General features: G+C 30.6%; 1 protein-coding gene across 1 annotated transcript in view; it reads right to left on the reverse strand.

Moving 5' to 3' along the window:
- The window catches only part of LOC107448256 (helicase ARIP4), a 79,073-nt gene that overhangs the window by 30,649 nt on the left and 35,947 nt on the right, over positions 1-12,477 (reverse strand). Inside the window, exons 5-8 of the mRNA XM_016063386.4 lie at positions 10,320-10,654; positions 1,001-1,275; positions 659-775; positions 346-577 (exon numbers count right to left, since the gene is read on the reverse strand). Of these exons, the coding sequence (XP_015918872.1) occupies positions 346-577; positions 659-775; positions 1,001-1,275; positions 10,320-10,654 (959 nt within the window). The remainder of the gene's footprint in view (positions 1-345; positions 578-658; positions 776-1,000; positions 1,276-10,319; positions 10,655-12,477) is intronic.

Below are 12,477 nucleotides of genomic sequence, written 5' to 3' on the forward strand. Positions count from 1 at the left end.
GTAAACACGTGGTTGCAGAGAAATGTGTTCTGAAAGGGGTTCCGTGGTTCGGTTGTGTTCTGTTGTTCGAAAAGGTTCTGAACAATACTGGTAAATAGAGAAGCTAGATAATGGAGCAAATGTTGAAAATAATGAAAGATCCAGGAAGAAAAGTGAAACAGATTTTATTCTAATTAGCGCAATTCGAAGCTTTTTCCAAAATGTGAGAAATTCGCGAATTTTGAAATTGATTTATAGAATGCGCGAATTTCTCGAGGTAATAATTTTTTAATGCGAGAAAAGAAAAAAATAGGCGAGATTCTCGCGCTGTAGTGAAAACACTGTGAAAAATGTCAATTTAATTACCTATGAGGGCAGTTCTGGCAGCCATTGTTTTGAAATTTTCATTCAATGTGAATACATTATAATCTCTTGGTCTCACTTCGCCACTTGAGACCTGAGCTTCATCAACTGAATTTGTAGGAGGAACCCACATATCAAACTCTGCTTTCCAATTTTGAATTGTATTAATGGGTACAATACATAAAACAAGAGTTGCTGGTGTATGTCGTAAAAAAACATCCACAAATGAGACAACCTGAAGAGAAAAGTGAAATTATGAGAAATATAAACATAATCTATGTTATGGAATTTATTATGAAATTGGGATTATAATTACTTGAACTGTTTTTCCTAATCCCATGCTATGTGCAAGAATACAGCCAAAACCACTAGAGGATTTGTACCTTTCTAAGTTTTCTACAACATTATCATAAAGAAATCTTATTCCACCTATCTGAAAAATATAAGTTTTATATTAAGTCTTAACATTAATTGGAAAAACTGATCATTGTGACAGTTAATCGAATTTATTAACAAAAAAGAATAAAAAATTTACTGTTTTTAGTTGAGCTTTTTATCTCCTAATAAAAGGAAAATTATAGAAATCTTGATAAAAAATATGGTTAAAATAACTTTCAACCAATAAAAATTTAATTAACAGTTTAGAAATATTCAATACTTGATGAGGCTTGATGACTTTAGCAATTTGAGGAGCTAAGAATATATCGGGATCTTCTGGTGGATGTCCAACATTAATCAGCACACGACCTTCTTCATCTGGAAGATTAAAGCAATCATTTGTATGTGCTCCACTATTGTTAGGATCTTCAGCAGTACCATCTCCTTCTGCCTCTCCTTCATCACTTAAAACCATAATATCATCATCTTTCTTATCAGAATCATCACTATCACTGTCATTGCCAGAACTTGAACTGGATATATCAATTATATTTTCTGAAATGATTTAAAAAATTCTAAATGAATATTATTGTAATACTTGCTTTATTTAACTTCAATAAATAATAACTAAAATTAGAGTAGGAATACAGCTCAAAGTCCCATATGAGCAAGTCTGGATAATAAACCCTTAATGTAAACGAAGATCAAAACAAGTCTTGTACAGGGAAAACAATCCCTGTGGCAGAGAATTTTTTTGGGCTTTCTGCGACATACCTCTCTAATACTAATATCTTTCTGCAAGATACTTAAAAATAGCAAATATACATGTTACTAATTTAAAGTAACAGAAGCGTTAACTTCAAAAAATGAATAAAAAAATCATATCAAATTAAATTATTTTTTTAAATTGAATATGTAATATTTTTTTAATTCTAATATTATGGGCGATATTCTCACATTTTATAGGAAAATAACTAATTATTTCCTTTTTTGCATTTAGTAATTCATCATCACATTAAAAAAATTTAAAAAATCGTGAATTCTGTAGCAGTAACTACCGGGAAAAAGAAGATTGACGGCGAAATCAAGTGAATTGGACTCTTCAAAAAGGGGTTACTAAATGCTCGTTTTCATTTAGAGATTCAGTTCTTGCAATAAATAATATCGTATTAAAAATATCGGATTTTAAAAGCTACATGTAAATCAGTAGTAATAACTGCATGAAAAAAATAGAACGAAAATTTCCACAGAAAAGAAAACCAAATTTTTTACTTCATTATTCTTTATTCTCAAATGAAAATAGAAAAATCATAAGCATTTTTTTCCACTCCGATGCACGAGAAAGGCACCTTTTGAATATAATTCTGAAGAAAAGATAAAATCTTTTGAAAATTTTTGCAGAAAAGAAAAAATAAATTTTTTACTTCTCAAAGGAAAAATCTTTCTGCAAGAACTCGGTAACGTTCTGCGACCATGTCGCCGTGATTCTGTCATGGGGACAACAATAAACATTTCTTGGTCAATAACGTTTTATTATCAGAATTATATCGAATAAGCCAAAAAAAAATTTTGAAAATAAAAATATATCATTCAAGATATTGAAAGCGAAAGAAAAAAAATTGTTATCTGTATAGTAATATCGAGTAGGTACCCTGTGACCTATCTGTATTTAAAAGTTAGACAATCGTTATGTTCGACATATCTTACGATTTCATTTTCCCGCGAGCATTGTGTAAGCATTTCACAATCAATGCAAATTTAATCAAAAATAAATGTTAACAAAAATGTTTTATAATAGCGGCCTAATATCAATTTGCTTGGAAAAGGATATATTTTTCTCATTTTTCAACTAATATTTTTTTTTAAAAAATAAGACGGGTAAGACAAGTTTTTGATTTACAATATGGACTGTACAACGTCAACTACAACAAATGTGCAAAAGGATCTAATTTACAATCAGAGAATAGTTAAATATTTGCTAGTGTTTAGCAGATTTGGAAAAAATGTGTACCGGTAGCACAAAGCAAAAAAATCAAGAGACGAGCAAAAGACACTCACAACTACAAGAAATTGTTTTTATGAATCGATTAGTGGATGAAACACATTTGTTAAGAAAAGAAAGAAAGAGAAGAAAAAAAATTCTCACAATTCTTAGTGATGAGTTTAACAGACCCACATGATCAACGTGTTGTGTTATGCTTCTATCCCTTTCTTGTTCTTAGGAATGAATGGGTGGGTGAACCACATTAGTTGAGAAAAGAGAAAAAAATTCTTGTTGTTCTTATTGATGAGGTCACCCCCGCCAGACAATGCATTGTTTTGTTTCCATTCCTATCCATTCAATTACAGCCCATTAGCAGTTTCGACTTCCTTTTACACCATGACATAGTGCTTTTAAAGTTGCATGTGGAATTTTGAATTTATTCATTTTATGTTAGAAAGTTTTTGAGTTTGCTTCCATAATTTTCCTGTTTTTTTTTTTTTTTTTTTTTTAAATACATGATTTTTTCTTAATAGTGGCTAAAATTGGAAGTGCGGAGTGTACGATGGTCCGGCTTATATGATGACAATTGAACATTTTAAATACATTTTTCGCAAGTACAGAGTGTATGACATTGCAACCTTTCTACAGAAAATTACTGCAAATGAAAACATAAATTGCTCTCTCTACTGTTTTGAACTAAAACAATTGAGGCAAGATGTGGAAATTCCAGTTATTTTTTAAATTGAGTAGATGGAAGGGAAAGAAAATTTTTCTCCCTATGTGTCGAGAGAAAAGATGTGAGACGAAAATCTTTAGGTTGGAATGGGGTGTGGAAGTGAAAAGTTATAATTTTTTCTTAGAATCTGTAGTTTTCCTCAACTCAGTGACACAAATTGAAATGGGGGGAAGGGGAAAAAATACAAAAAATGTTAAGTATTTTGTAAATTTGATAATTTACCAAAATACATTGTAATAAAATAAATGTAACAATAATGGATTAAGGAAGGGGGAATCGCATGCCCAATTGCCTAAAAGGCAAAAAAAAACTACACATTTTTAAAATAAGCATAGTATAAATCACATCACATAAATAATCTTATCTCCTTAAACTTTTTCTTTAATTGATAAAAATATATTTTTTATTTATTTTAGTTTCTTGAATGACGTAAAACATTGCATGCATAATAAAACAGGCACGAAAGTGGACAAAAATAAAAAAAAGCTGAACTTTTACAATTCAATATAATACAGTACAGAACCCGTTATCCGGAAATCAGAAAACCGGAAAACCAAAAAACCGGAACGAAATTCGATAAATTTTCCAGCCATTTAAAAAAAAAAAATTTTTTTTTCCTCATAAGATTTTAGGATTTTTCTTTCTTTTTTGAAAGATGTTTACCTTACCATCATTTTGGAAATAATCATTAGTGTATTACTTCATCGTTTTTTCTTCTTTTTAAGATTATTTCCAAATATTATTTTTTTTAGTTGGGTTTAACAATTAAAAAAACGGCTTTTTGTAGCGATTCAGAAAACCGGAAAAATCAGTTATCCGGAATAGCGATGGTCCCGATCGTTCCGGATAATCGGTTCCCTACTGTACTGTGATATCGATGATATATATAAAAACTTCTAACTCCGCCGGGAGATTTTTTCCTTTTTAATATTGAAAGTTGCAGAACCATTTAGACAGTGAAATCTTAATTTTTCTTATATATAATTTAAAAATTCTTTGACCACTATTATATTAAAGAAAATTTAGCAATTATAGCATACCTGCCAGGTAAAAAATAGGAACGACTTTAAAGTTTACTTCTTTACACTAAATGTTTGTATAATTGTAACTGTATAAGATTTAATGTAACAATTATTATTGATTATAATACATATCAACTGACAAGATTTCTGATTATTATTCTTACTCAACAAACTAATTGAACAGAAATGATAGCTGATTTTAGTAATTTAAAACATAGTTAAAAAATAAATATTTTATTATTACTCAAACATATGTGACAATAAACACATATAAAAAAATAATCAATTATTCTTGTTAAGTGCTACAGTTGTAGCAGATTTGGCTGATTTTAAAAACTTTTCATCAAACACTTGTCTATAACAAGGCTGAATCATTTGGGACTTGGCAATCGAAATTGCCTGCAAAGTAGACGCATTCATGTTACCCCTAAACTCAGTCTTATTTTTTCGCACTAGACTAAAAATTTTTTCACAGGCTGCATTAGTGTGAGGAAATGTCAAAATTCCTAACATCACCCACCCGTGATAATCTCGCATATTTTGGTTTTCCTAGAGGACCTTCCTCTTTAAAGAGTTCTGCCCACTGCTTATCAGCTCTTTCATTATTTATAGTAGATTCAGGACATTTTTCAAGCTGATAGGACAAAAACTCTGACTCGAGAGTATCAACTGCATCAAAATATGATTCATAATTTTCTTTAAGTAGCATAGAGGGATATAAGTCAATAAAATATTTCACAGATGAAAATGTCTTCTCCGTTTTTTTAGACATATCAGCAACTTCAGCATGTTCAAATAATGGCAAATTATGAGGGCACTGTTATGACTGTTATGAGGGCACATTATTATGACAATATGTTGAATTTTTCAAAAACGATAATGACATTTTTTAGAAGCTAAAGAATGATGCAAATTAGAACTAAGGACGAGAAAAATTCTTTCATCTCTACCTAAAAATTTCTTTAAGTTCTCCTGAGAAACTTTTGTTTTTAAACCTTGCTTAAACCCATCATTTGACTTCATTTTCTGTTCAGATTTCATCTTTTTTGTACAGACTGGGGCAGTATCGGAAACCTTGCGCTTAGTATTTTTTATTTTAGACCCCTCACCTTCTGTTTGAACATCTTCATTTGTTTGTTGCTTCTGTAATTTTGGTATTACATACGCCGAGATTTTTGGTGAGAAATCTGTAGTTACATTGCTCTCAGAACACACTTCTTTGAAATATAAGAGAAGACTTCTCCATTGTTCAAGTAAGCGAGTAATACATTTACCAATGATAACCATCTTGTCGTACAATGTTTTAGAATTTTTTTACCACCTTCTTTTTGAAATTTTTTAAATTCTAACTTTCGTTTCCCACTTCTATGAAAATAAAAATAAATATCTATAAGTAGGTCATCAAATGAAATGGGCAAAGTCTTTGCTCCTTTTTCAGCCACCAGGTTGATCAGATGACAAAGGCAGCCAAAAACTAACAGATTAGAATGATTTTCCTTGAGATTTGCACCAACTCCTTTGTTTTTCCCCATCATATTCCTTGCATTATCACAGGAAAACGATAATCAATTTTCCCATGGTATGCTGTGTTCAGAAAAAAAGGCACAAATTAGATTGGCAATATTTTGACCTGGACTCGAATCATTTAAAACTGGCAAAGATATGAGAGTGCAGCTCAATAACTCCAACACATCATCGAAAAATGTGACCACAATTGGATATCCGACGAGTCATTGCTCCCATCTGTCGCTATGTTAAACACATTAGTCTTCAGCTTATTTATAATTTGCGACTTTTTGAACCAAATAACTAGTTTTCGTTCTCCCGCACGAGTATTTTTTTACCTCCTGAGAATTTGGAAACATCGCACAAAACAACTTTGATGCATGGTCCGCAGCAGCTAACGGAATATTGTGTTCAAGGAGAAATCCTGTAAACAATAGTTCGCTTCTACTTGATTGTAGATCAATAGTGGACGACACAAAATCGGAAATTTTTGCTGACTTTCTCATATTTGTATACACGGTAGCATGCTTGGCTGTTTTCCCGTGTGAAATGATATCACACTTTCCGCCATGCTATACTAATGTCTGTATTGCAAGAAATACATAACGTGCACGATGTCCCCTTTCTTGATTTTTTGATGAAATCAAATTCTTCACTATAATTGCCGCGAAAACACTGACTTCGCCAAATTTTTGACATTTTTTTAGATTACCACGTGGAAAAACATTCAAAGCTAAACTCAAATCGAAGAGATGCGTTCCGAGTAAACATTCAACACCGGTACGGTTGCAAGTAAAAGACAAGGAGTCAGGAAGCTAAAATTTCCTCTTGGTGTCTGTGAAGCGACCCGTACATACGTCATCAAATATAAGAATGGAGCTAGAGACGAAGCTAAGTGATAACACGACTTGATTGGATTTCGCCAATCGGACATGGATCGCTTTATAGAGCAAAAGAAAAAATTACGCTATGATGAAAAATCGGAACATTTTGACCCAAAATCGTATTATCGGAACAAGGCATAAAAATCGGAACCATTCTGATAAAATCTGTACACTTGGCAACTATGTTATAGGTTTAAATTAATCACCAGTCAATTATTTTAAATTAAAACAGTAGCCAATTTTTACCCCAATATCTTCAATTAGATTGTTACTAACAATCTTTAGTCTGCTTTAATTAATCAATCAAACTTAAATTTATTCTTTTTTTCTTCAGCAGCATCGATCGTACGCTTTTTGTGTTCTCTTTTCAAATTGTTCGAATATATTCATCTTACTCATAGCTCCCAACTTGTTAAAAACAAAAACTGGAAAGCAAAACATGACAAGCCAATCAGGGATAATTATAACACAAAGAGAAAAACAAAATGACATAAATCAAAATATCGACATCAAAATATTCATATACTTATAAATCATACACATTTCATATTTAACAGAATTTTTTGAGCTAACAGTTTTAGTTAAATTACTTACTAATGAAGAGTATCACATCTTCATAGTAACTGATTCAAGAAAAAACTTACTTCCTTCAAGAATCGCGATATTGGATTTTAAAATAGCGTGAAAAATAATCGAGATATGGGATTTTAAAATCGCGTAAATATGAATTAAGATATTGGATTTTAAAAAAGCTAAAATACAAATTGCGATATTCAACCTTTAAATTGTGATAACATGTGTTCTCTACTAAACCTGGTTCTCTCACAACTGCTAATACACAAAAAATAGTCTATTCTTTTAAGAAAAGGGGAAGATGAAGAGATGTTTATCTTGATTGTTACAAAGTGTCTGGGAAATTGATCCTTCTGGAAAAGGAACGTCCATATATGGGACATTGTACTATGGTCAGGGTTTGAAAAAAGCAGTTGTTAGTTATAATTTAGACCTAAAAATTTTAATTTGACACCTAGAAATTACACCCAGTCATCATTTTTGCCATCTAACTTTATATGAGGAGTATGACGGACAAGTTACGAGAATGACGTCACACAATCTGAGTATCGGCAGGTGTGTAACAACATTCAAATTTTAGCTTTTTTGAAGAATTCAAATTGTGATGATTTCATCTTAATTTCACATAATTTAATGATAGTTTTTTAGAAGTTATTTATAATTTTTTCCGCCTTTTCGCATTTCAAATTACAATGTTTTTAATACCATGTCATAATGATGTGCAAATTTTGAAATTGAGTAATCACTTTTTGATGCGTTCAATTCATGACAATACCACCGTAATTTCACGTCAATAAAATATAGCTTTTTTGCCTGTTATTTATCATTTTTCAAATTCTGATATTTTTAATACTATAATGTTATTATAACGTTTTAATTATTGACAAAGTTAAAGTTATTATTTATTGACACATTCAATATGTGACTATTCTATCATCACTTGACGTGCTTGGATTATAGTTCAGCTGTTATTTTTCTTTCCACATGGTTTTTCAAAATCCAATATTTTTAACACGTTATTAGAACATGCGAATTTCGAATTTCAGTTATAACTTCTTGATGCAATCAACTTGCAACAATTCCATCATAAATACACATGATTTTCGGATCGATTTTCAACCATTTCCACTTGTTTTTTCTTATTCTGATACTCTTTATATGATGTTATTAAGTCAGGCGTGTATTTGAATTTTAGGAGTAACTTTTTAACACGCCCGACTTGCAACAATTCCATCATAAATCTATATCACTTACGAACCGTTTTTTGTTGCTATTTGTCATTTTTCTGCTATTTCTGCGAGGTCTTTTTTTCAATTCCTATATTTTTAATACATACTAGTAAATTTCATATTTTAGCAATCTCTTTATTACTGTTAGACAAATAATAGAAGTTAAAAGGTATGAGGTTCGATTTTCCGTCGTCGATCTCATGCATTCAACTTGCGTCGGTGACGTCATGGTCTGCGGGGATCAGCCAGTTTATTTTCATTTGCTGTTGGTCGTTCTTGCGTGGATCATGACGTCACCTGCTATCTGTATTTAAGCTTCTGTTGAAGCAGATCATTTTGTATTCTTTCTTTTCGTCACTCTGTTTGTGACATTCTTTATTACTAATGTTTTTAAATAAACTCATTTATTCAGAAACTTCGTTTCTCTTTTATTGTTGAGTTGTTGACATGACAAATATGATATTCTGCGAGAATCTTGGCTGTCAATTACGTGTTCGATTCGCAAAAATTGCATCATAAATTTCCAATAACTTCTTCAGCATTTATTGCAGTTACATTTTGTTTTCCTAGACATTTCAACATTGTTTTAAAAATCATGAATTTTAACAAATTTATTATTATGACATGCAAGATTTTAAAATTTGAGAATTGCATGCAATTTAAAACCAATTTATAAAATGAGCAAATTTAACTGAGGAATTAAGTTAAACAATTTTTCTTTTCTTTTGAATTAAGAACTTTGAGAATTGCAATTAAGGACATCGCATACTGTGGGATTCTTAACAGTTATGAAAATTTTTGTGAAATAAAATGCCCTATTTTGAGTTGGGTGCCCTTCTTTGGGGGATCATTTTCAGTTTTACTCGTGCAGCCTGTTTTAAAGCCTAGAATGAACCCTGAAAAAAAAAATTTTAATAAAAGTTATAAAAAAAGAATAAATATTGTGCTAAAAATTATTCTAAAATTACGCTAGACTGATTTGTTTCTGCAACTAAGAAATAATATTTAGGTTGATTGTTACATTCTAAGCTTCATTCTAATTTGTAACCCTGACTGAAGTACTTATTCAATAAAGTCTACGGAAAGAAATATGTCATCAAAAAATTCTAATTTTCTTGAGTCACTTGTACACTATTTTACTTACACAAAACTGAGCAGAGTAGTTATTGTGATTAATACAATAATAAGAAAATATCTTGTTATCGTTTACACTATCCATCCATAGTAATCTACTCTACTCCTGATATTAACCAACTTACAGATTGAGATTCTGTCTTTCAAAACTCAATCTTTGTTAAACTTTAGAATAAAACAACAATCAGTATCATTTTTTGATGAATTAGTCTATCATAATTAAATAATTTTATTTAAAAGTGGAATTTAAAGAAAGTTAAATTAATAAATTACACAAAATTTTGATAATTGTTGCAACAAAAAAAAAATTCTTATTTGAAAAAAATAAAAAATAAAAAATCAGATTTTTTTCTCCTTTATAAAAAGCATTTTTTACAACGCTGTCTTTAATGATTTGGTGTCTAAAATAGCTTAATGATAGGAATTCTAGAAAAGTTTTTAGAAAATGAAATGATAAATAATTTTGAGTAAAATTTTAGGTTAATGTGATGTGCACTAAGAATATGTAAGTATTGAGCACAAGTTAATTACCTTCAATAGGAGCAGGAATTACAGTTTGAAGCTCTGGTTTTTTATCATCATCACTGCTTTCAAGAAGAACAACATCACTTTCAGATTTGATCAAAGGTTCTTTAACATCATCAATTGATCCACTGTCCGTAGTTGAAGCTGAATCAAAAAGACTTGGGGCATTATCAGGTGGTTGACTGAAAAGCTGTGAAAGAGCTTCCTTTTCAACTTCAATTTGTTGCAATCTTTCCTGAAGTGCTCTCATTTGAGCTTCTTGAAGTCTTCGTATACGTTCTTGTTCCTCTTTTTGAGCTGAGAGAGTCACAGCATCTAATTCATCTTCCAGTTTGATGTCCCTAAACAAAAAATTATTTTCAAAAAATGTAAGAAATTTACTTAATTTTACAATTAAGAAACTTGTAACTGCTACATTATAAACTATTTAAAAACGGCAATAGAAAATTTATTAAGGATGCCAAAAACAAGAGCACTAAAAAAACCATGGTGTCTTTAAAAAAAANAAAAAAAAAAAAAAAAAAAAAAAAAAAAAAAAAAAAAAAAAAAAAAAAAAGAGTGAGAGAAAGAAAAACAAAAAATTTTTTGGAAATTTTACAAACTTATAAATCTATAAGAAAAAAAATAACAGCCAACAATAAAAAATTAGCACCTTTCAAAAGTCTAAAAAATATTTCATAAATTAGAATATTTTAAACATTTTAAGCTATAGAACAGTAGAGATGAAATTCTGGTAACTTTCTTGTTAAGGAAACTGAAAACCTTGGCTGCTAATTAAGAAATGTAAACAAGGCAACTCAAAGGTTAAAATAAAAACACTAACATAGAAAATCACTGTCAACACCAATAAGGGCATAAAAAATAATTCTGAGAACAAAGTTACATAGGTGCTTTCCCTGATGCAGGTGTTTGATCGATTGATCAAAAATCTTGATTGTACAAAGATAATTCTTTTGTTTTGTAATTATTTTGTCTAAAGAATTCGTTATCTGCTCAATAACACAGACTATAATTCGTTCACCAGGAGTTGGCACTTGGCTCCACTTCCTCGGACATAGTTAATTTCAGCGAGGGAGTAAGAAGAGAAACATCTCCGCGCTTGAAATTGAGACAACCCATAATGCGAGCCAAACACAAACAGTGACTTTTTTTTCAGTCACTCACTTCACTTTATCATCTGCTATTATACCTTTCGTTTCTCTAGCTAATTAAATATATTTCAAATTTAAAACTGCTACTTTCCCAGCAAAATGTCTCAATAAGTGACAAACTATTCACTCGAAGAAATGGCGCGAAATGTCATCAAATTTATTTAAAAAAATGCAGATAAAGTTTGCAAAATAAATATTTTTGCCATACGATCGCCAAATAGCAACCTTGTTGAGGATTACTCACAACCTTCTCCCAAAAATAGCAAAATAGTATCGTCGCATACCACGTGATGAAGGCGGAGCAAAGTGCCAACTCCTGATGAAAGAGCTATATCTCTTGAAGACACATTCATATAAAATATGTAATTTCATGTATATGTCACTTTTCCACCAAAATAATCTTTAAACTAGCACATGTGTTTTTACTAAATGATTTGTCATTGTTAAAATAAATTTATTTTTCTTTGTGATCCCATAAGAATACCATTTTTATTGAGAATAGGGATATAATGAATAGTGATTCGGGCGAATACTGAATATTCAACAACTGAGTAGCAACATTTTTTTTAAAGAAAATTATTAAATCACTAGTAAATATTATTTTATACATAGAAATAAGTTTAGTCATTTTTAAAAAAGAATCAAAACCTAGTTATATTATTGGAATGGGGTAAAGGGAGAAAAAAAAACTATAATAGTTAACTATAAAATTTTTTTAATACAAATAAAAAACTGATCTATGATCCCTCTACCACTGAGGATATTTTACGTCAGCACTGTGAATGGTGAAAGCCAGGTGCGGAATCTATATCGACCTGCCATCACTGGGATTCGAACCCGGTTTACCTCATTGGGAGGCAAGCATTCTATCCCCAGAGCAGAGCCACCACAGCTCTAAAAATCATAGTTTCCAGAAAAAAGTATCCATAAAACGTTAACAAAGATATAGTCTATCACAGGGGTTTCCATTCCAACTTGCATGAGGCCGGGGGCCACAATTAAAAACACAAATC

Source organism: Parasteatoda tepidariorum, chromosome X2 (assembly GCF_043381705.1).
Source record: "Parasteatoda tepidariorum isolate YZ-2023 chromosome X2, CAS_Ptep_4.0, whole genome shotgun sequence".
NCBI lineage: Eukaryota > Metazoa > Arthropoda > Arachnida > Araneae > Theridiidae > Parasteatoda > Parasteatoda tepidariorum.